This window comes from Anthonomus grandis, chromosome 6 (assembly GCF_022605725.1).
Source record: "Anthonomus grandis grandis chromosome 6, icAntGran1.3, whole genome shotgun sequence".
Taxonomy (NCBI): domain Eukaryota; kingdom Metazoa; phylum Arthropoda; class Insecta; order Coleoptera; family Curculionidae; genus Anthonomus; species Anthonomus grandis.
In genome coordinates this window covers 27,390,519-27,414,224 of record NC_065551.1, presented here as the reverse complement: position 1 = coordinate 27,414,224, position 23,706 = coordinate 27,390,519, and the positions used below count along the sequence as shown (strand labels likewise).

The 23,706-nt window shown below is 30.8% G+C and overlaps 3 protein-coding genes and 1 long non-coding RNA gene across 7 annotated transcripts in view; 2 read left to right on the top strand and 2 right to left on the bottom strand.

Annotated features, from left to right (window-relative positions):
* Positions 1-12: 12 nt before the first annotated feature.
* LOC126737144 (protein yellow-like) lies at positions 13-8,257 on the bottom strand. Its single transcript, XM_050441892.1, has 9 exons — positions 7,839-8,257; positions 3,375-3,509; positions 3,138-3,324; positions 2,804-3,075; positions 2,598-2,744; positions 889-1,168; positions 529-821; positions 302-473; positions 13-239 (listed from the first exon to the last, which is right to left on the bottom strand). The coding sequence occupies exons 2-9, from the start codon at positions 3,457-3,459 to the stop codon at positions 35-37; spliced, it is 1,641 nt and encodes a 546-aa protein (XP_050297849.1). The 5' UTR covers positions 3,460-3,509; positions 7,839-8,257; the 3' UTR covers positions 13-34.
* Positions 8,258-10,153: 1,896 nt separating this feature from the next.
* Positions 10,154-11,068, top strand: LOC126737156 (uncharacterized). Its single transcript, XR_007660948.1, has 2 exons — positions 10,154-10,401; positions 10,465-11,068. It is a non-coding gene; the product is annotated as an uncharacterized LOC126737156 (long non-coding RNA).
* A 131-nt stretch (positions 11,069-11,199) lies between these two features.
* LOC126737146 (major royal jelly protein 3-like) lies at positions 11,200-20,301 on the bottom strand. 3 transcript variants are annotated; one of them, XM_050441899.1, is made up of 8 exons: positions 20,137-20,301; positions 13,496-13,708; positions 13,188-13,378; positions 13,013-13,108; positions 12,552-12,789; positions 11,831-12,015; positions 11,588-11,773; positions 11,200-11,525 (listed from the first exon to the last, which is right to left on the bottom strand). In XM_050441899.1, exons 1-8 carry the CDS (start codon positions 20,144-20,146, stop codon positions 11,307-11,309), a joined length of 1,338 nt encoding a protein of 445 aa, XP_050297856.1. In that variant the 5' UTR covers positions 20,147-20,301; the 3' UTR covers positions 11,200-11,306. The 3 variants fall into 3 exon arrangements, with proteins under 3 accessions (XP_050297856.1, XP_050297854.1, XP_050297853.1); XM_050441897.1 differs by lacking the exon at positions 20,137-20,301 and adding an exon at positions 16,439-16,481; XM_050441896.1 differs by lacking the exon at positions 20,137-20,301 and adding an exon at positions 14,993-15,338.
* A 46-nt stretch (positions 20,302-20,347) lies between these two features.
* Positions 20,348-23,706, top strand: part of LOC126737149 (major royal jelly protein 1-like) — a 41,981-nt gene continuing 38,622 nt past the window's right edge. Inside the window, exon 1 of one of the 2 annotated variants that reach the window (XR_007660896.1) lies at positions 20,348-20,481. Coding sequence is in view for 1 of the 2 variants with exons in the window: in XM_050441904.1 (XP_050297861.1) it covers positions 20,430-20,481 (52 nt within the window). In the remaining variant the exon portion in view is untranslated. The remainder of the gene's footprint in view (positions 20,482-23,706) is intronic. The other variant, XM_050441904.1, reaches the window with a different exon arrangement.

Sequence of the window (23,706 nt, the reverse complement as noted above, 5' to 3'; positions counted from 1 at the left end):
ACTGCTGCAACATATAAAGATATTACGATTTATTTCAATAGCAATCTTCATCAATGGGAGGCTCTAAATATGTACTTTTATTATGAACATTAGGATCACAAATGGTACCCTTTATAGCTTCATCGGTATATGCTGACATAACTCTAAAATTAATTCGACTAATATCCAAGCCTTCTATAAGATAGTATGGCAGTCTATTCGTTATGATCCACATACTCTGTTTTTTGTCCTGATCTAGCCTAAAATAATTTTAAATTTTCATCGTTGGAATGACTAAAACGGAAATAAACCACATTATTACCGTATATCATTTGGAAACACTAAGGTTTGTCTACTTCTAGCCACCACTCCCAAATTCTCTCTCTTATATGGCTTTCTGGAATCCCAACAACCTATAGAATCACGAGAAACCAAATTATAAAATAATATTCCATCTTGATTCATTACTGAAGAGGAGGCATGCCCTTGAGGCCCTAAAAACATTATTATAGTTTCGTGTTCATTCGATTAAAAAGTTGTTAATGAAACCTCTGCTTTCTCCCATAATCTTAAAAGCATCTCCATCATCGTGATCCCCATCGGATCTCAAATATGAAGTCTTAACGTAGAATTCCCTAAAGCTGGACATGGGATGAAAGTAGAGTATCCTGTCTTCGTGAAAGTCTCCCTCAGGACTAAGGGCCATTCCGAAAATTCCATCCATCCATTCGAATTTTAAGTGGTGCAGTTGGTAGGATGCTGCAAGCGGGTCGGGGTAGAAAAGATGATCAGTTATACGCCAGGCATGGTGGTCTGCGAGTCTAAACACAACGATTCCGAACCTATAAATAATATTTTACCATAATTAGTATATGCTCGATTCTAATCAGTACCATGTTATATGAGTACCTCCAAACATCTGCCATATACGCATAAGCATCATGACAATCTCCTTGTCGTAAGTCTACAATAATATTCGAATAAAGACTATCCTCCTTTACAAAGCTATTATCAAAAATATATTTGTCGAGCAGTTCGTCGGTTTCGAGATCAAATATCAGCAATTTAGGTGGGCAATGTTGTTTGGCTTCTTCTGTAGTAATCGATATTTTTCCAGAGTCTAATACCCAAAGTCTGCCGCATATGTCAGTTTTCATTCGGAAGACTGAAGTAATAAGATCACAACTTTCTGAAATAGTATTTTAAATTGAATAGTATTTTAAATTGAATATATATAGTAAATTGCACAAAAAAATTATAGTTACACCTACAGGAGATGTGAAGAGAAATAAATGATTTCTTGAAATAAGTGTATTCAAAAACAAATGATACTTTTTTAGCGCTTTTACAGAACAATTTAAGTCATATTGTACAATAAACTGCATACACCTGATCAATTCTAAAAAAAGCTGGTGAACAGTTCACCCAGTACCAGTAAGGCATAAATGACAAAATCAGTTTAGAGACCTTAAATTTGATGACATACGATGAATTAAATAGGACGTCATTTGTAGGGAAGAAGTGAGCACCAGTTACAATTATCATACAGAACAGAAATTTAATAAATATTTGAACTTCAATTTTAATCTTATGATGTTAATGATGTTGGTACTGATAATGACCTGTAGAGGTTGAAAACGCTCATTGAATTCAGACTATTCGAAACAAATTAATTTCTTTCAATCAATAAAATATATATTAATAAAGAAGTTTCCATGAAGGTTTTTATGTATATCCTGGTTTTACTAATGCACTGAATTCCCTGAGATTTAGTCGAAGATTAAGGCGGATAATCAAAATTAAGAAAACCTGACCGCAACAAGGACTTTCATACAATTTTGAGAACTGTGAAAAACCGCTTGCATGATGATGACCAATTACAAATTATATCTACCAGGAAATAATCCAATTTGTTACGAAAAACAGACGGGTAAGTATACATATATTTAAAAATTGTTAAAACATTGACCCATAAGATAATGGAAAAGGAATCAAACAATTGATTGAGAATGGCGTATATTAAACTTAGTTCATTACCAGTAATTTTTCGCTTTCTGATTCAAGTAATAATGCAAATAAATCTAGCAAATTGAATGATTATTAAGAGAATGGCCAAACACTATTATCCATTTGCAATTTTGATCGAGTTCAAGAAATTAAACTTATTAAACAACGCGTTAAATTGTTAGTAAGTGATAATGGTTTCCGCGGACAATTAAATTTTATTTGATCGGATATCAATAGGAAGGATATAAATTACCATTTATGGCAGAGAAAACTGAACGTAATTAATAGTTATTTTTGTTTTATCATTGCTGTTATATGAGATTACGTTTTTCTATAAAATGGGTCTCTAGTACGCTTATTTGAATTTTACTCAAATAATGTAATTATCTCGGCGTTACTATGTATTTAGGTTTAGGTGCTTTACGCTGTTACATAACGCAAGGCATTATGATCCGGTATGTGTATAATGACTGGAATTATATTTTCGATTGTGTCACTATGTAACACTATAATTAATGTTGGTATGGTAATAGCACCTTAAAAACGCGATATCTGCACCATTGGCTATATATTGGTAAATATATTATAATTTGGAGCATTTGTTTACTAACTTTCTGAATGCCAATCCCAATTAGGATAAGGCATCAATGGCGGCGACTCTTCTTTAGGCACTCTTGGCAATTGAGCTAATGTGACAGGTACACCTGGTTTCCATTTTGGCATTGACATGAATATTCTGTCTTTATATACTTCTATACCTGTTAAAAAAAATATATAAATCTCCTTTATTAAAAGGGAATCTCAATAGAAAACTTACCCAAAGGTAAGTTGTTTTCAACTACAAAATCCCCTTTAGCAATAGCCTTGGATCTTTCCAATAAGCTTGGATAAGCAAAATCCAGGGTTTTCCATCTGTACCATGTCTTAAATGGGCCAGTGATTTCCAGAGCTTTAAGTTTGTGGTGATCCTCATATGTTTCGTCTGTATTGTGATGTTTTTTTGTATAAATTGATTTTTCAAATGTTGAACTATCTACGTGGGGGGACGAATAGTGTTCGTTGGGTTGCGAGCTAAGTCTAAGAGGTAAGCTGAAAGGTAAACAAAATACTGTTTATTATAGATAAAAATTGTTGTGTGATAATTTTTTTACCTATAGTCATATTCTTCTCCTGGTAAATCATCTTTAAAATTATGAAAGGGTAACTCCTTACTCTTCCATTCTGTAGGAAAATGTGCATCTACTTTTGAAGGACCTTTAAGATTTTTATGTTCTGAACCCAAAAGATTTAGTGAGAAATAAATTGGTAGAAGATTCGTCGGGTTCTTTAACCTTTTACCTTAAATATTACATTTTTAAAAATTATAAAATTTTGGAACTCATAGTTACCAGTCGAATTGTGGATCGGATCGTGATGCAGTGGTTGCTGAAAGAATGTGGGGTGCCAATTTTGAAACCAGTTATCCAAAGCCATTTTTTACTAACATTTTCTCACTGGTTTTGGGCTACTCTACACATTTATATCTAAAACAAGGAATTAAATTAACATTTATAATTAATATTTATTATTAATAATAAAATATTTATATCTAAAATAAGGAAACAAGAATATAGGATTTTTTTTTTGTAAAATCCACTTATTATTTGATTTTTCCACTTATTATTTTGATCGATATTGATTAAAATTCTTAATAATACTTATTATACTACCAATACTAATTTACAAATTGTAAATAAAATAAACGTGTCTGACACTATTCTATTTACATTTTATTTAATAATATAATAAGCATTTCTATTTTGTCCTCCTTTTATTTTTATCGTTACCTGTGTGACTAAATTTTCTCAAAATCAAATTTTGCGCTATATATAGCCAAAAGAACCTTGGACGATGGAGTCCCTCTCTTAATAATCTATTTTCTTATAGATTAAAGAATGACTGCCTTAGCTCAGTTAGATGATATCAACAAATGATACATTGCTTACATTACTTGATAAATATCATTAAAGAAAAGGCAAACAATGAAAAAGCCAAAAGAAAAATATTTATGCTGAAATTTATGAATATGGTAACAAGTCAAAGATATAGTAATTACCATTTATGCGCATTTACTTAGAGAATAGTCTTACAAGCTCACTTACCTTAAGTCAGATTAGAAATTAAATAATTATCTTAGAAATCGCATCAAGGTACCAAATAAATTATCACATGTCCAGTTCACCAAGATTAAGGTCACTTTAAGTAAAGTGAAGTCAGAATAAAAATTATATAAATTGTCCTAAAAGTCAAGCTCTACTAAACCAACCTTGGCTTTGATAAATTTTGATAAAAGACTGCAACAGAAAACTAGAGCTTTTGCTGATAGGTTTCTCATGTATTAGGTGTAAACTTGCATATGAGTCTTTGAGTCTAAAAAAATCAACAGGATGATTGGCGAAGCCACTGTGTAATCAAGAGTAATAAAATCTGGTCACAAGCCGTTCAGGCATATCTACGCTGATGGAAAGTAACTATATGGCAGCTGCGACAGTAGATTATGAAGAGATATTAGTGACCTATATTGTACACAGAGAGAAGAGGCAGAGCAGTTGCTGGCATCTGTGGTAGATAAAGGTCCTAAAAGAACTGGTTAAGAAGGACCGTGGGTTTCAGTTTCTCTGGATGCTTGGCTGCTCATGTAATGTTGGTAATGCGGACTATTTTGCTAAACTGGAGTTCAGTTCAGCATCAGTTATGAAACTAATCAATCTTTATCTAACCAATAAAGGATCTACTAGACAGAATGATGGAAGATGGACAAAAAAGAACAAGAGATGCAACATTCTTAATGTAAGGGCGCGAAGAAGATAGCCCTCTACTATGACTATTTTAGCTTAAAATTATTTATATTTTCCCATCAAGTCCGATATTTCGAGAAGTTCTATCTGTTAATTATAGAAAGAATATCTTCTACTTAAATCTCAAGGATGGCCTGTCATGATTGCTAATCTTATGCGTTTCAATGCATTTTATTTTTGTTGCTTATACACCAGCACTTTAATATCCTCAAGTAGTCTGTCACAGTAGGGTATATATATTGTTCTTCTATTTTACTACCAATTTTAAGTTCTGTCATATTATACGTAATGATAAGCAGGATAAAAGCTGAAAAGATGTATGAAGCTAAAAGAGTAAGTAAATACTATCCCACTACTGTTTTTATACTTTTACAACGTAGAAAAACCTATGGAATGCAAATTCAGGTAATTAGTGTGTAATGTAATGTAATTAGAAATTAATGCACATACAACGGATTTAGTGATACGTTGCTAATAATACGTTTTGATCATTAAGCCAAATCAGGTCAAATGCCCTGATTTTGAAATATTATTAATTTATGTCGGTTCTAGTTTAACTAATTCAAGGATTTTATTACCAAAACTAAATACTTGCTAAAGAAAGTCGACTTTTATTTATTGCACAGATATCAGTACAATCAATAAAATATTCAATAAACGGAATTAAACTAAACTTAAAATAATTTCGAATATTATACTCAAATATTGATAGAAATTACTAAACTTTGCTCATTAAGTTTTATCTTCTACTTAGTTATTTTTTAACTTAATAGAATAAGACGAATATTGATATATTTTAATATTTACTGCTCTCAAGAAAATATTTTCACTTTTCAATAGATTTATCAAACAATATGGTTTTGTTTAGTTAAATTATTAGTTTTTTGTAACTAAAAAACTAATTATATGCGAGAACGATCAATGTTTACATAACGACATAATATGGCTAACCCAAGAATTATTACTTTTTTACACCACACAAACGTATTGAATCTGAACATTATACTTAAAGTAAACCAATTTATTAAAAATCAGGTCAATATTTTAATGAGATTTGGTTGTAAAGTAATTTTTTATCTTAAATGTTTCAGTAATCATCTTGCGGTATTTAGTAAACTAACAAAATCAATGATTTATTAGGTAATGATAAATAATAAAGTGTATAATTATAATACTATGGTGTCTTGAACTTCTTTGTTGCCCGAGGCTTAAAAAATATGAATTTTATCAAAAACTGCAGCAATAATAAATTATATGGACATTTTTGACAGATACTGGGACGCTAAATACAGTACGTTCAGGTGGAATGATTGGGCTTATACAACCCACATAATTAGCGCTCAACGAATTGACTATAAATTAATTACTTAAAATGCAATTTATTATGAATTAATTGACTTTTATTATATACAAATTTTTATAGTTCCACGTGATCTATGAGACTTGCAAAATAGCTTTTGACATATTTGGTTAATTTTAGAAGTAGAGCAAATAGAAAGGAAATCTTATACAACAATATTATAGTTTAAAATTGTCTACAGGATCCGCGAATTAAAATGAAACATACAATTTTTTTTAAGTAAAATACGGAAGTAATTTTGTAATACATGGTGGTACATGGACCAAAAGAATATAAATTATAAGAGAAATTAATAAATCTATAATTATCTAATCAAACTGCACAGGCAAAACTGATTATATTAAGAAATGATATTGGTAGCGGAGAAAGTGTAATTGACTAAATAAAAAAACATGGTATATTGGTTAATGTTATTAAATTATTTAGTTTTTAAGATTCAATGTAAATTCTGGATATACTAACTTCCATTTTTCAATACTAAAAAAATTACTTTCTTTAAATTGATTTTTTTTTGCGCAGTATTTTAAAATTTATTACCCAGTGTTAAGCAGATAAATTGTGTAATACTAATTCCTGACCTTCTTAAATCAGAAGAATAGCGAAACCCCCAGAAATTTCTTTTTATTGGTTGGATGCTTTTTTCGTAACAAATGTTTAAATTGGTGGTTATTATAATTTGTTTAGGAGTTAACAAGTTAAGTAGCTTTTTAAATAGATTCAAAAAGGTGCTTTTAGCACTAAAAAAATATTACAATTTTTATTGAACAATTATATTATAAAAGGTTTCCATATTTCTGTCCGTATTACGCTGATGTAAATTTTTTTTTTAAGTTTTATTGCTTATAAAAGTATTTGGTAAGTAAGCATCGGCGAATATATCTTAGGATTATTTAGGTCAGTCATTTCAAAGAATGTATATTTGGCTGACAGGTTTTTCTAATAACCCAGAATTTTACAAAATCATCATCTTGCGATCTTGCGAGTATCTTAAAGACGTACATCCTTAAAGCGTTTCCTTGCGGAACCATATTAGTATTGACTTTTATGTTTATTTTTGAGCCCTGAAGTATTAAATCATCCTGTATATGTTCTAAAAACTACGTTTACTTATTTTACCTTTAGTTCAGATCAGATTTTCGAACTTTTGAAAAATATATTATAAACGCTAATAAATTTACTATATTATAATTTCAACTTACGTAATTAATCTATTGAACTATACAGAGCGCTCAAAAATTAAAATGTGCGAAAATACTTTGTTGAGTATGTTAAAACTATTGAGAAAAAAAGTTATAGTTTTAGTTGCTCGTTAAGTTAAGTTAAAAAAAATTGTATAAAATACCGTAAATTACTATTTATTTTCTATTTATATCCTACCTATTATAAACAATTCCTAAAATAATCTAGACTTGTTAACTTAATTAGGCCTAATTTAGGCTCTTATTACTAGGAATAATAGTGAGCAATCTTAAGAAAATCGTCAACAGGCTATTTTAGCTAATTACAAAAAAAAATTTTTAGGAGGCTTGTATTTTACAAATTCATTTTTGGACTCGTGTTTCATACAAACTATTTTTCATATTTTTCAATAATAAATCGTTAAAGAACAATTTTTGAATATTTGTATGTATAAACCTAAAATTATAATTACTTACATTTCAAAAAAAAAAATTGATAAATCCACAAATTTGTCCAATGCGTTAAAGTCACCGTCTTAAACCAACAGAAACCGAAACAAACCAATCATTTACGCACAAAATAAGAAAACTAAAACCGGAAAAAAGACGGTTTCAGTTTACAACAGTCTGCGATCGACTAAACGCAAATTAAACAAAATTCAGAAAATAATTTAAAAAAAAAATCCGCAGATGCGGTTACGGGCGATTCGTAAGATCACGAGACCGGAAAAAAAAATAATTAAAATAAATTTTTCGATAGATCGATATTTAGTTAAAGCGACAATGATATTTGAATAAAAAATATCTTAAAACTTTTTAAATTTTATTGTCATAAACTGTCGGGCAATGTAGACATCGAATGACGGTGGAAAGTTCTACGACAGTCATATATCAAAGCGTGAATTGTAGGCCGTTCTTAGCGGGAGTGCGGATATATTGGGCCTATCTTATAAGTTGTTATATGGTAATTTCTTTTAGACAAGGGGGTAAAAAGTTGATATACAAGTTTGGTTAGAAATTGGATGCTTGTAGATTATGTAATGAGGTTTTATATAATTAGTAGATGATATTAACACATGTTGAAAGTTGTTTTTTATATATCTGTTTTTATAAGCGTATGTTCCTGTATTTCATTTCTGCTACATAGAATCGTGTTGAGCCTATTTGCAAGCAATGCAAAGTGCCTCCATATATACAACCATTCTATATATGGTATGTTCATATTTTGAACAATAAATGGCGATGTTAAATAAGCTTAAACCTCGCCAGTAGAGTAATTATAATTAAGACTATATCTAAATAATATTTTATTCACAAAACCCAGAGAAAAAATGCAAGAAGATGGCTACCAAAACCTGGACCCTTAAATAACGTAGTAAATGATATAAAGCACCCAAAATTACAAAGACTGAGAGAAAACCATTCACCTGAAATTCCAGGACTATTTTATAGTTGATATTAAAAGCAACAATACCAATCAGTATGTTTATAAAATATACTCTTCTTTACAAGTAAAAGTTACACTGATTTTCATCAAGATGGAAACATTGAAAGTAACTATTGCATTTACAGCCAGCATCAATTATCCAGGTTATTTAAAAGCTTAAGAGCCTTCTACCAATTTAAACAAGAACACCAAATCCAAAAAGAATAGCAATCCTAAGAACGTATCTCATCTATTGTTTTCAGAAACAAAATGAGGCATAATGAAATAATTACAAAATTTACTTACTTTAAATTAAGACTGGGACCAGAAATGAATAAGCTTCAATCACCTTTTATATAGCGACCAACGGAAAAGCAAGACCTTATCTTCTTTTCATTTCAGACCTATTAATTGAACTTTGTCCTCAAGTAAAGTTCCTAAAGGCATGTAGATTAAGATTGAAGTACATAGAAGCTGATTCAGAGCAACGCTATGCAATATATATTCTAATAAAAATTTGGATATATAGTGGTTCTGACGATTACTAACTCAACTTGTCCACTTAATCTATTTGCGCATTGTATCTTCAAATCAAGCTCTTTTTATGCAGCAGCTATTCTGGATATTTTACACAACATCTACCTCATTATCATGAGTGATTTTATTTCACAAAATTGATCCAAAAAATTTCTAAAAAATGCAAGCAGATGGATTGCTACCTTTTCAAAGACCTTCCAACTGTACAGGAGGATTAATCTGTAGATGATGTTGATGAAAGCAATGATTATAATCGGTACGTCTATATAATATATCCTCTTACAGGAAAATGGTAACTCCTAAAATGGTGGCAATAAAAATAGATATCTGCAGCGTTTTTATCGTTTGTTAAGGTATAAATTAAATACTCGACCTACATAGATAATTAACACACTTAAGACGATTACTTTACAACTACTAGAAATATTTATTTACACCGTAGTCCTATGGTGTGAGACTCAAATTCGAGACAGTTTTACCACTAACCAAAACTCTTTATTTTTACTCTCGACACTTATTTCTCTAACGATGTTAAAACTCTAAAAAACTGAAAAGTTTTAATCTTCTCCCGAAGATGCTAACATCGATAGCGACACACGTGTCGAGAGTTAAAATAAAGGGTTTTGGTTAGTGGTAAAACTGCATCGCAACTACTGTATCATACTATTTGTGTCCTAAGTCTGTGATTTAAATATAGCGCCAATATTCCGAACTGCACTGCACTGAACTGTCTGCCAGCTACGACTCGGCTCCTTATATAATCGACTGACCATGATTCCGGAGTATTCGCTGACCTTCTTGCGTCTCCTGACACGTCGTGCGGTCTGCCACTCGTCCACGTCATTCGGGAATGATCGCGATAATGAATGAATGAGTGTAACTAAAGCTTATTCTGGTGTCTTCCAGTGAACGATAGAGAAAGATATTCCAAATGGAGTTAAGATTCAAGTACAAATAACCCGAAACAGATCAGTGCTGTAGAATATATATTTGGTATGAGTATAAATAAAAACAGAGATGATCTGATGATTACCACTTGCCTGTTCAATCTCCCACATAATTCGAAGATCTTACTGGGTTGGTATTCCTTAACGTTTTCAATTTTCATTTCTCAGTAGTGAGTTAATCCTTGTGTTATAGGTGCGAGGCACTCACGAAGGAAAGACATGTTCATTGGACCTTTGGGTATTATCGGTCTCTAAAATCTTTTACACTACCACACACAAGTGTCGTCATTTATATGAATTAAATTGGAACTTCTTGAAGTATACGGTTTTCTAGTACTAGGTAGCTAAACACTTGTAGACCAAATCCGATAACTTCTAAAAACTTTGTTAGAAGTTCCCTCGGAGGTTAAAATCATACTTACAGATACAAAAGTCTTGTCCAATGGAACATCATAAATGACACAGGCATCATGACAACATTTCACAGAGACTTATCAAAAGGAGGTGCAGAGCTGGCAATTATTCTCTTGTAACGAAGGCTTAACTAAATATGAAACTACTCCTGAGAAGAGGAAAATAGGAAATGGAGTTAAAGAAAGAATTTTTTTCTTGTAATTATTTAATTCAATAACTTGATAAATTAGAATGTGTAATTTTCTAATTTATAGGACACATATAGTTTACAAGTGCAACTAATCAACATATTTATTAGCATTTAAAAATATCATTGCAACTAATGCAAGGAACTAAGTTATTAAGAATAAGTTTCTTATAATAATAATAATAACTCTAACAAACTCATGATTCATTATTTAATTATCATTTGATTTATTAAAGCTATGGTTACTATACTTGATATGGTTAAAACTTAAAAATAGAGATTTAAGTTTACATTAAAATCCTAAAAATAAATAAAAACAAATACAAAAACTAGACAATATGTATATTTATTCTTAATACTGTTAAATAATTCAATAATTTTAAATCCTAAAATGGCATTGTTTCAATTATAATTTTAACTTTCAGATTCTCCATTTAACCCGCGTTTCCTCTTAAATACCCATAACCTCCACCTATATTGTTATTATTTTGGCCACGCTTCGATCTGCATTTGCTATTATAAAGAAGATCCTCAAGTTTTCCAGCGAGGATCCTGAAATTTGGCTCATTTGGACTTAATGTTCCAGTGGCAAGCTTCTGAAATCTGGATGTCAACGCCCACAGTTCTTGTTGACCTTTTTGATTTCGAACGATCTAATAAAGTCCAAATGTTTACTTTATATTATAGTTTAGTGCACCTAATTTACTAGATTTACCTTAATACCACTTGGAAATTGAAGCCTCACCGGATCATCAGCTATAATATCAAAGTTCTTTGGTCCATATTCAGTTCTAGCGTTCCAGCATGCTAGCTCTAAAGTACCCAGAAGTCCGAAGATCATGATTCCATCTTTATCCATTGCTTCAGCTGCTGCTTGAGTATTGCGAGTGTTCCTATAAACCTTAAATATTGATTGAAAATTTTCAATTATTCTGTACTAATTTTGTGTAAAATTTACATTGAATATCTGTGGAACGCTTCCGCCACTATTAGAAATCAAGGTATGGTTTCTCAAGTGGGATGTGTAGACCCAGTTTTCAGTCGGACTAGCCATGGCATGGTAAAATAATATTCTGTCTTGACCGGGGATGTATGGGGAAAGTGTCATGCCTAGTAATCCGTCCATTAGGTCAAAACTCTCTCCTTTAATAAAAATAAGGAACATTTTTTATATGATATTAGTTCAATTGTGTGCAAGGGAAATGGAGTCGGAAGTACCCAAATACATAAGAGGCTTATTGCATGACCTAAACCATGATATTGTTGTTAATCTTGAATTTTTGAGGATAAAAAAAAAGAAAACATCGAAAATTCAAGAACTGTTGACCTTTATGGAATTTATAGTGTTTTATTGCAGCGAATTCAAATATCAAATATATTAAGGGATATAATTAATGGAATAAATAAAACCAGACTGATTGATTGATTGAAAAATTTTTAAATCTAATAGATAATGGTTTTTTGCATTTATCCTGTCTTTAGATCAAATCAATTGCCCGACAGTGAGCTAGTAGAACGTTTTCTGATTGAAAACTTCATGTGAAGGATAGATTCTGGATCGAACTAGTAACTAATGTGAAACTTATTAGTAATGACAATTCAAAAAATAAATTCCTTCTTAACACGTTTTAATATCTGGTATTAACCCCTATATCTGGTATTACTCTCATTTTTTATACCTGCTATCGTAAAAGTTCCATAGTTAGGATAAGGATAAAAAGTTTTATCCTGTATCCTCCATGATCTGTCATTAGCTACGTCATAAATAAGCAATGCGAAGCCAAGAACGTCCGCTACATAAACGAAAGTGTTTTTACATCCGGTGGTAGGGTCTCTTACATCTACCTCTGGAGTAACTAAGACATATTGTTGTGTCACTACATCGTCTGGAAATTCATGCCTGTGGAGTACTTGATTCTGAAAAGAAATCATATTAAAAGAACTCATTATCTACGTTGTTTTATTATATTAATTATATGCTATCCATACAGAACGTAGACAGTTAAATGGTTAAGTATTCAAATTATTGCCCATCAATCATGAAACAATAAAATTAACATTCATGCTAATTTAAGCGATATATAATTAAATAATGAATGGTTGTTATCAAGGTTTACTATGAAATGTTTAGTATACTCACTGTGGTCAAATCAAATGCTAAAACTTGCGGTTTACAAACAATATTATCTCCGATTTTGCCTGTGTCTAACACCCACATTCTTCCGCATTCGTCTATCTAAATAAGGATATAATGCCTTAAATGTCTCAAAAGTTTTCATTTAAAAATTGATTGATTTTTTTTAATTAAAACTTACTTTTACCCTAAATACAGAAACTATTCTATCTCTATGGCATTCATTTGAGTTTCTGTGCCACCTCCAGTCTGGATAAGGCCGGATAATCGGATTTCCATTTAATACTTTATTTGTCACTGTTCCGAGAGTTGCAGGGATTCCTTCTTTGAATCTTGGTATCGTGATAAAAACTTGGTTTTCTGTATTTCTTGCTAGAGAAAGATATTGATAAATCATGAACTGTAGGGTTCATCATGAAATTAGAACTAGATAGATAGATATTATACGTTCTTTCTGTAATTAAATTAAGTATGATGTATAAATCTTACGTGAATAGTAGACATCTACATCAATAGGAGCGATATTTCCAACTTCAAAAGCGCCAGAATCAATGTCCCTTTGTCTTTCGTTTGATGATTGATAATCGAACTCTAACTGATTCCATTGGTACACTGTTTTAAGGACAGGAGGGTTTTCTGTATATGTTGGGGTTGGTAGGGTGGTCGCGCAAACTCCCAAAACGAAGCACAGCCATTGGGTACCTAAAATATTGAAAGTCTCATAAAATGTTTTCTTGTTGTAACTTATTAAACTTAGTCTGGTAGATATAATTATTATAAAATTTCCATTCTATTTCTGCTCTTGGAAAACTTCTCAAACATCTCTTTATTAAACGTTTGAAGCTTTTTTACTCTCTTAGTTATCTAAATTAATTTTTCTAATTTATCTCTAATTTTTTTTTTGAGCCAAAGCCTATTATCCCAAATTTTGATGTAATGATCTGTAGGTAGTTCGACATACTTTATACATTTTCCTAATAATATTAATAATAATCGATCCTTAGGCGAGATCTGTCACAAATCTTAGGAAACATGACAGTTCACTTCGAGCAAAATATTAAATCATACTAGAAAAATGCTAAAAAAGTTATTATTGAAAATAACTACTGATCGTTTAAAATATTTGAAAGCATTGCTATAGTCCAAAAGCATCAAAACAGCTAATTGTTTATTATCTATAGATTTTATTAATCAATAATCTTGCTTAATCCAGTAATGCAACTATAATTTTTTCTAAATCCAGACTGATGAACTGTTAATAAAAAGTAATTTTCCACATGTATCCAGATTTGAGATGCCGAGACTTTTTCAAAAATGATCTGGATCTGCAACTTTTGGAATCATCGGGAATTTGTGGGAAAATGAATCTAGGAAATATTTATGCCCTAGATTGTATTATAAAAAATAGGAATTACTTATACATATATAACAATACATCAATAACAGTAATAGGCAATATAAGAGCAATATAGAAGATGGATAGGAAATCAATAATTAAAAGAGATTTACAAAGATAAATGAAGAAAGACCAGCTTGGGAATGGAATGTTCCTGCTATTTTGGTATTGATATCGTTTCTTTTAAAACGATTAAAGTAAATTTAATATCTAGATAATTGCCAAAAATCCGATTGCAAAATGCATATCTTGACTTATGAGCGATTACAAATTTTGATTAAAAAAAAACTGCGAAGTTTCTTCACGAGTTTCTTTTAAGTCAGATACACTAAGTCCAGCTAAAACAGTCCTTCCATTAATCATCCAAATTTTGTACACTCAATCCGTTTTGCATTAACTCGAAGAAACTCACGATACATTTTTGAATATGCAGCTCTTATTATTAAGATATTTTAGCCAGGATCATCCTCTGATTTATTTTTTTCTCAGAATTCTGACTACCTCGTGGATTTAATTAGATTTATTAATTATTGAAATATATCCGAATAAAATATTATTTTACTTTTTTAACTAATAAACTTATTACTTACGCGACAAGGGTGCCATATTGAATTGCCTTCTATGAAACTCATTACTTGATGCGAGGTCATAAATATGTTCAGTTCTATAAAATTGATATCCGGGATGATAATATCCATTACACCAACAAAAAAAACACAAAATACTTAATATGAAGAAGTTCCTCAACATGATTTTAACAGTCTTAAATAATGTAAAAAGTGGTCAAACTTTTTTACTTGCTAGATTGGTTATATAGTGAATATTTTTACAGTAGTTTGTCACGAATACCAGAGTTTTTTTTTAGTATTTGCGTATTCACCAGCGAATCTTCAGTAAATGTGAGATCTTCAAACTTAGTTATTCTATTAATATTGATGAGGTATTTTCCTTTGTATAATTAACTAGTGCATAATATTATAATATTGCGAGGCATCATAAATAATTATGTTATGCAAAAGATGTTCTAATAGGATTCCCTCTGTTATACAAAACATGGCTAAAGCTTAATCTAACTTTATTAAAAAGAATATTAAATTATATAGAAATCATATTCAACAATTTTTAACTGAATTTGATAAATTTTCTGACTGATCCACAATATATTTTTTATCTTATATATTATTTGTTTTTTAGTATCTAAACTATTCTTGATGTTCTAAATAATGTAGTTTGCCCCTCTAACCCTTTAGATTTTAAACAAGGTCCTATTACTCATTATAGAAAGTCGAACTGAAAAATTAATTAAAAATTTTATAGATGTTAAAGGTTTTGTATTATGGTTTAACTGAAAAAAAAACGAATCTTGCCTACTACCATTTTTTTAAGCCCACACAGACTACATAGACGTATATATAAATTAAGATTTTTTAAAATGATTAACTGACTTTTCCGTGATTCTATCTTTAATTTCTTTATAGATCCACTGTGGTCCAAGTTAAATATAACTATAGCACCGAAAATTAACAATAACAAGTACCCATAGTCAACAGATATTTTTAGATTCTGTATACTTGACCTTTTAATATACATAATTTCTCAAAAAGTGTGAAAACCAATATTTAGTTATGGAAAAACCGAAATCTATTGATGTATGGACCATTCTTTACGTATACAGTTGATAAAGTCACGATTTGCGTCACTAAACAGTTCTTTCTACTAATAAAGAGATAATTGTATGATGGCACTATACAGGGCATTTTAATTACTATACTCGTATAATTATCTATTATTATCAATATAACACGGGGATTTCCACTAATTTATACATTTTTTTATTATTAGAAGCAAGAATGAGAAAAATAATACCGTTTTCTAATTTTTTTTAAAAATCTGAATAAGACTTGAGGTATTAAGTTAAATTTTATTAAAAGTAAAAAGTATTAACTTAAAAATAGGCTAATTTTTTCACTGTGAATACCACAAAAACGCACACTACAACACCACGATCACTTTAAAAACTAAAATTTTACACATACCTGGCTCCTTTTGGTTTAAAACAGTCATTTCAAAACCAGTTTTTATTTCTTGCTGTCTTACAAAAATAATGCCGAAACTATATATGCGTACGAAGTATCTTCTTACGTTTGGATGAAATTTATACTTGGAGTTCTTTTTAAAAAAATCTGCCATATTGTCTGTAATGGTTTGAACATTTAGGTCATCGGATAAGTAACCACAAAAATATGCAAGATATGATAATCGTTGTTTTGTATTAACTTAAAAAAGGTACTTATCAAGTAAATTTGCAAAAGTACACGTAGTCATTGTCGATGTTTTCAAAATTAGTTTTTAATTAATATTTAATACTATTGAATACATCAGTAAACTAATTCTTGCCCAGAATTAATATTTAAAATTAAACAGGTATATTTTTAGTACTACGGATTGTACGGTAGGTGAACACACGAAGTTTTTGGGTATATGGCAATTTCATGTAAATAAAAAGACCATTGCAAATTTAAAACATATAAGTACGTCATGAAATAGGACAGTAGAATGATCATAATATCCACCAATAAAGTAAACCTAAAAAATCTTTCTTATTAATACACAAAAATTATCGCATCACTAGTATTTTAAGATATTTTTAATATTTTTGGGGACAATCTGTATATGTATCAACTTATAAGATATTTATGATTTCTTATCATGGACAAAAATGGATCGGAATTTCTTACATAATTTTTTGAAGCAAAAATACTCGCGTAGATTATTCCTGTGTTGGCGAATGCATTGAGATCAAAAACGTTCTAAGCAAATAGTGTTATTCTAAAGTGAAAATTTAAATTTATTGTTAATAATGGATGTGCCTGAACGTTAACACTAATGAAGAAGCCGCTATAATTATAAAATCATTGGGCCCATAGAAGATTGCCGCAGTCAAAGATACGTCGCTCGGATAATGGGAGTTCAACAAACCACCATATCCAGAGTTGTTAATCGCTACCAAGAAACAGGACAACTATCCAGACGACCCGGACAAGGCCGCAGAAGGGTAACTTCGGTAGTAGATGATCGTTACTTAAGGTTAACGGCTTTAAGAATTAGGCATACCACCTCTAGAAGACTGCAAACAGATCTGCTGGCTGCTCGTAATGTACGAATAAGCCTAGAGACAGTTCGAAATAGGCTGAGAGAAGCAGTTTACCAGAGAACATCGAGTAGCAAGATTGCAATTTGCTAGAGAACACGCAAATTGGAATATTCAAGATTGGTCCAATATTTTATTCACGGATGAATCAAGATTTTGTCTATATTCATCAGATAGGCATTTACCAGTATATAGGCGACGTGGTGAACGACACGATCAGGTTAATTTTTGTCGAACTGAAAGCTTTGGTGGTGGCTCTATCATGGTTTGGGGGGAATGTCTTTTGAGGGTCGCACGGAGCTAGTACCAGTGAATGATGCAAGACTAAATGCTGACAAGTATATAACCGATATTCTAGAACCCCATGCACTGCCCTATATGCCATATATCGGTAATAATTCTGTGCTAATGCATGATAATGCTCGTCCACGCGCTGCTAGAGTTGTTCGGCAATACTTAGAAGAAGTTGAGATACCCAATTGGCCTGCACGTAGCCCGGACCTTAATCCGATAGAACATATCTGGGACCATCTAGGATGCCAAATTCAGCAACATCCAGCACCAATAAGAACACTAGATGATCTTCAAAATGTTCTTTTTGACTTCTGGGCCAACGTGCCGCAAGAATACCTCCAGAACCTGTTTAGAAGCCTTCGAAGATAAATGGAAGCTGTAATTAGAGCCAGGGGCGGTAACACACGCTATTAGAAATTCATTGGCTTAAATAAAGTTAATTTTTTTGTATACATGTTTTGTACAATTTTTTTGATTTTTGTATGTTTTGGTAAATCAAAATGTTTGTCCTCTTTAGATTGAACTGATTTAAAATAAATGTTGTAAAAGTCGTATTATTTGGTGATTTAATTATCAATATAAATAAAATTTTAAAAAACAGGCATAAGATTGAAAATATTTAAGAAATTATAAGTGATGCGATAATTTTTGTGGGGTGTGTATAATATCAAGTTTATCATTGACACCTTTTATATATTGTCTGTGTATGATCTATAATAATTAATTTCATAAGATAGCAAATGTGAGCTTCAACGAACTAACAGGAACGTACTTTATATAAATTACTATGGTCAGTTTCTTCCGAATCATTCCAAGATCTCTTTTAAGCTGACATGTTATTACTCTCTCAGCTTTCATCAGCAAGTTCTCATAATTCATTAATTAATGCCATCCTGTAAGGGAATGTTGAAACATCCTTTCTGTTGTTCACTAAATATTATAGAAGTTTGTAAACATTTATTTTATACGAGTTTTCTATACAGGCTGTAAATTTAAAAAGCTATTACTTGTTTTTAATGCCAATCTCTAGAAAAATAGATGTGTTAGAAAAACGCGGTTCTAATCAGACTACTTATTTAGATGTGTGGTGGTAAATCGATTATATCACTCAATGCAATCCATCAACTCACTTATGAAATATTGCTTTAAATGTCTATGTTTGCCGATGAAATGCTTCATGTATCCAAAGGTTTGACAAATTACCGTTACCTTAATAACGTCTTCAGCATCAAAAAAACAAAATTATTTGTACCGATACTGATCGTTTGTGTTTGATTTTCAAAATTTAATTTTCCATTTAATTATCCCATTTGGTGTTAAGAATTATAATATTCAATCAAAAATCATGTGAGATGTATAGTTTAAATAAACTCAATCGCCATAAATGTTAAAAAAATTATAATGAACCAATTTGACAACACCTTTGATTTGCAGTTTGTTGTATCAACCCTGATTAATGTAAGAAATAAAACGTACAACCATTGTGTTAACAAATATTATCTTGCTGAGTAGAGACAGCAATATCAATAAAAAGTTCTTTGACCATTAGGGAAACTCTTTGATATTCTTACATTTATAACTAACTCGTTTCGTTCCAAGGTTTATTGTGGAAGTCTGGTGCTTCTAAGATAAGACACAAAAGTCTTAAAAAAAGAGTCTTGTTATCGTATATTGTTTGTATTTTTAACTATATTAAGTTTTGTTTTTAACCACTACGTTTTATAAACCTTTTTTTGAATAAGGCAAATTAAATATTTCTAAATTAAAATTTTCGTCTACTAAAATTTAACCATTATTAAATATAGGAGCAGTTGATAAAAGAGTACATTATAGATCCAATACAAAACACTTTTTAGTATATTAGAGTTGTTTTTTAATTTCTTTTTTAAGATCTTATATTTTTGAATATGCCATAAATTGAGAAGGCTTAAGAATAGTTAAAATGACATTCTAATACACTAATTTAATCTACATTTAATCTAGATACACTATATAATATATAAGCTATGGCAATAAACTTATTAGTTTATATTTAGACATGCCTTATTTAGATAGTCTTTATATATATTTTAACTAACTCAAATACCTTGATGTTGGTATTCTAATTAAACTATTACTGATGTTTAAACTTGAATGTTCTCATAAATATAATATAATTTTTTAGCTTTTCTCTTATTTTGCAGGAAATGTCCTTAAGATTTTAAACATTTTAAATTGTGTAGAAAAGTAACCTTTTATTGTTTCAAAGCATTTTTTCCAAAAAAAAAACACTCGACGTCTTCAACTCACCTTTTTCCATTTTCAAAATCCAATTCACAAACACTTCAACTGTTGACAAACTATAGCACCAATAATCTCTCTATAAAAACTAAATGCACTTCTTATATTTGTTTATTTCACATGACCTCTAACATTAATTTTTCTTTTTTAAGAATATTATCAAAATCCTGACCGATCGAAATTTTGCTATACACGATCGGAGTTGTAGTACAGATGAAATCACCGACTAACCGAGCGGGATAATATTATCTTTATGGTCAGTGGTGATGACTGTTTGACCTGGCTGGTTACAGAGAAGACCTATGGAGTGGAACAGGTTTTTTTTAGTTTTCGGAAATTTTCCGGTTTTCAAAGGTAATTCCTTTATAATTTGGCGATAAAAAAACGTCAGCAAGTTTTATGACAAACAAGTTAAAATATATGTCGAAACTAGTGGATACTTATAAATTATGCAAAATTAGGACCCAGTTAAAAAATATACATAATATTCAGTGTATCTATAATAAATGGTTTCAGGTCAATCCAATCATCTATCATTGAATATTTTGATAACTATTTGTCATTAAAAAATGTGTCTTGGCTATATTGACCCAATATAAGTAATATTCTATAAATTGGACCTTATTGGAAATCAATCAATAAAAATCTACCAGCGACGTAAAAAACTACGGTCCAACAACTGGATTTTTTTTAAATTTTAGTATTCTGTCAGAAAAATAATATAGACGAGAACTAACTGAGTATTACATAAAGCCAAATTTATTATTTATCTTTTCCTGTTAAATATGTTATATGTGAACATGCCTTAAAGTGTCAACCATACTGTCAACTGTTCAGTTGAGTAATTAAGCTGTAATATAGTAAAGTAACTATATTTGTATTTTGTGATTTGGTTAGAGTTTTAAAAGCTTGGGCAATTTTAGATCTTATACCAATCTTGGAGTATGAAATTTTTAAAGGCAAACAGAAAAATGATATTGTAATTACTGATTGGTTATTAGTTATTTAATTTATAATACTTAGTAAGGAACATTACTAGTGAATTGAGTATGGGTAACTCCTTGGTGATTTTATAAAAATTTTATTGCTTTTGTACATTTACTATAACCTTTTACCACTCCCTGTATAAACGCTATTTAAGTCCCAATTTAATACTTTTTCAATCTACCTGAAAAAATTGTACGCACGGTAGAGTAAAGCGGAATTCAAACTTGGCGCCATAATCAAATTTTAAATTACCCGCTATTATGACGTTACAAGCCCATTTTCACTTCCAGTTAGTACTACTCCTCGAAATTCAGAGAGCGCAACAGTCAATCGACGTTCTATCCATAGGAGTTTCCTACCTAAGTAGTATTAATAGTAAGGATTTGGTTGGTGTAGCAAATTTCGTTCAAGGAGTGAATTAAATTTTTGTGTCTATATTTTTGTGTTTTGTGGAGTCGATCATAATAGTCGAAATATAATAGTCCCTCCTTACGATAGGTACTATAATTTTTACGTCAGTATAATTTTCTTTAATCTTAACCGAATGATATCTCAAGAAATGGTGAATGGACTGGAATTATGAAGTTTGTTATGAGCCAAGTGTATTCTAGAGGTAGTACCCATAGATGTCTGCGGTCAAAAGGAGACGGTTTTTCTCGGTGTATATGTATATTTTTTGCTTTTTATTGATGATTATAGTAGAATGCCATGTGTGTGCTTTCTTAAATCAAATTGTGAAGCCTTTGAGAAATTTAAGGTTGAAGTCGAGAATTCACAGAGAGAATTAATAAAATAATCAGAAATGATCAGGGTGGAGAATTCACTGAACGTGGCATAAAGAAGATTTTCGCTCAAAATAGTATAGCACACCGGAAGACTAACAGTTACACACCAGAGCAAAATGGTGTGCAAATGGTGATTAAATAGGACTGTGGTTGAGAAAGTAAAGTGCTTGTTTGATGCACAGATGGAAAACAAGTTTTTGGCAGATGTAGTTCATATAGCTGTGTATTTACGACATAGTTTCAGGCCTCCATTTTTTTTATGAAAGGATGCCAGATGTTTAGTATTTTTCAAGCAAAGAAGATTAAAGTAGGATAAAAAAGCTTTAAACCTTATCTTAGTAGTTAGTTGGTTACACCATAAAAGCTATCGCACATATAATCCAGAGAGAGGAACTGTGTCCACAAGTAGGAAACTCTTGATCAAGATAATTCTGATGAGGAATACTGAAAAATATACTGACAAAGCTGATTTACCTGTGCGAGGGGCACACACACGCCTACGAAGACAAGAAGGTCTCGCAGAATATCTTATGTAAAAACTTACGATGACTATGTGACTTATATCTGATATAGGTGAGATGGAGATTTGGATGATCTTGTGATGTTCAAAGTCCAGCAATATCCAGACCTAACCGTGTTTTTTGGCTGAAGGCCATACAAATGGAACTAGTTTTTTTTGCTGAGAACAAAGCATGGGATGTGGTGGCTGCGTTAGAAAATGATAGTGTAGTAGGGTGTAAGTGGTGTGTTTAAAAGAAAGATGATTTTGACCAAAATCTGACATATACAGCCAGGTTAACTGCTAAAGGATATACTCAAAGGTAATTGAGTTTAAAGAAACCTTTTCTCCAGTTGTCAGGCAGTCAACTATGAAATTGTTGTTGGCGATGCTTGTGAAGCTTCATTTTGACGTTTATCATTTAAATGTTAGGACAGCATTTCTAAATATACAATTAGAGAAACATGTTTTCATATGAAGTTACCTAGGTCCAAAAGGATCAAATTCTGTTAAGGTATTAAAGGCAACCTATGGATTGAACCAATCATCAAGGGTTTGGTATAAGAAGGTCGAGATTTTGTTGCAAAATTTAAAATACAAGAAATCAGAATTTAAATGGTCTTTATTTTTAAACGTAAAGGTGACAGCATGACTGTTATTGCGCTTTACGTTGATGATTTTTTTCAATTTTGGTAATCCTAAGAGAGAAACAGAATTTTGAAAATGTGAGTTAGCTTCTAATTTAAGGAATACAGATCTAGAGAGTCAGGGAAGAGCTTGGGAATGAGAGTTGTCACAAATAGGGTTATTTCTAAACCAAGAGAGGTATATTGAATAGTTGTTAAGAAAGTTCAATGCGAGTACCCGTAAAGAGGTGTCAACACCCATATTGAACCCAATGTTCATTTAGTTATATGGTAAATATTTACAGCTAATATGCCCCCCGACCTGTTGACAAAGGGTTTTAATTCTCAAAAGCATTATAGATTTCTAGATAAGCTGGGAATTGTTGAAGTGCTAATTTAGATCAGTTTGAGATCAATTATTTGATATCGATTATGTTTAGGGGGAGGTAATTTATCTAGTTTCTCTTGCCTCGTTTTTACTGGATAAATTAATTATTGCAAGACTTTATGGTAATTTGTGACTTATAAAAGCTATTTATAGTCACTTTTTGCATATATTATAATGAAAGCCAAATTTTTCATAAATTATTTAATTTTGTTTTTCAATTATTTGACAAGGAAAAATAGATAAATAATGTTTGCATTAACCAACATTGATGTGATGTGCCTAAAACGATGCGAG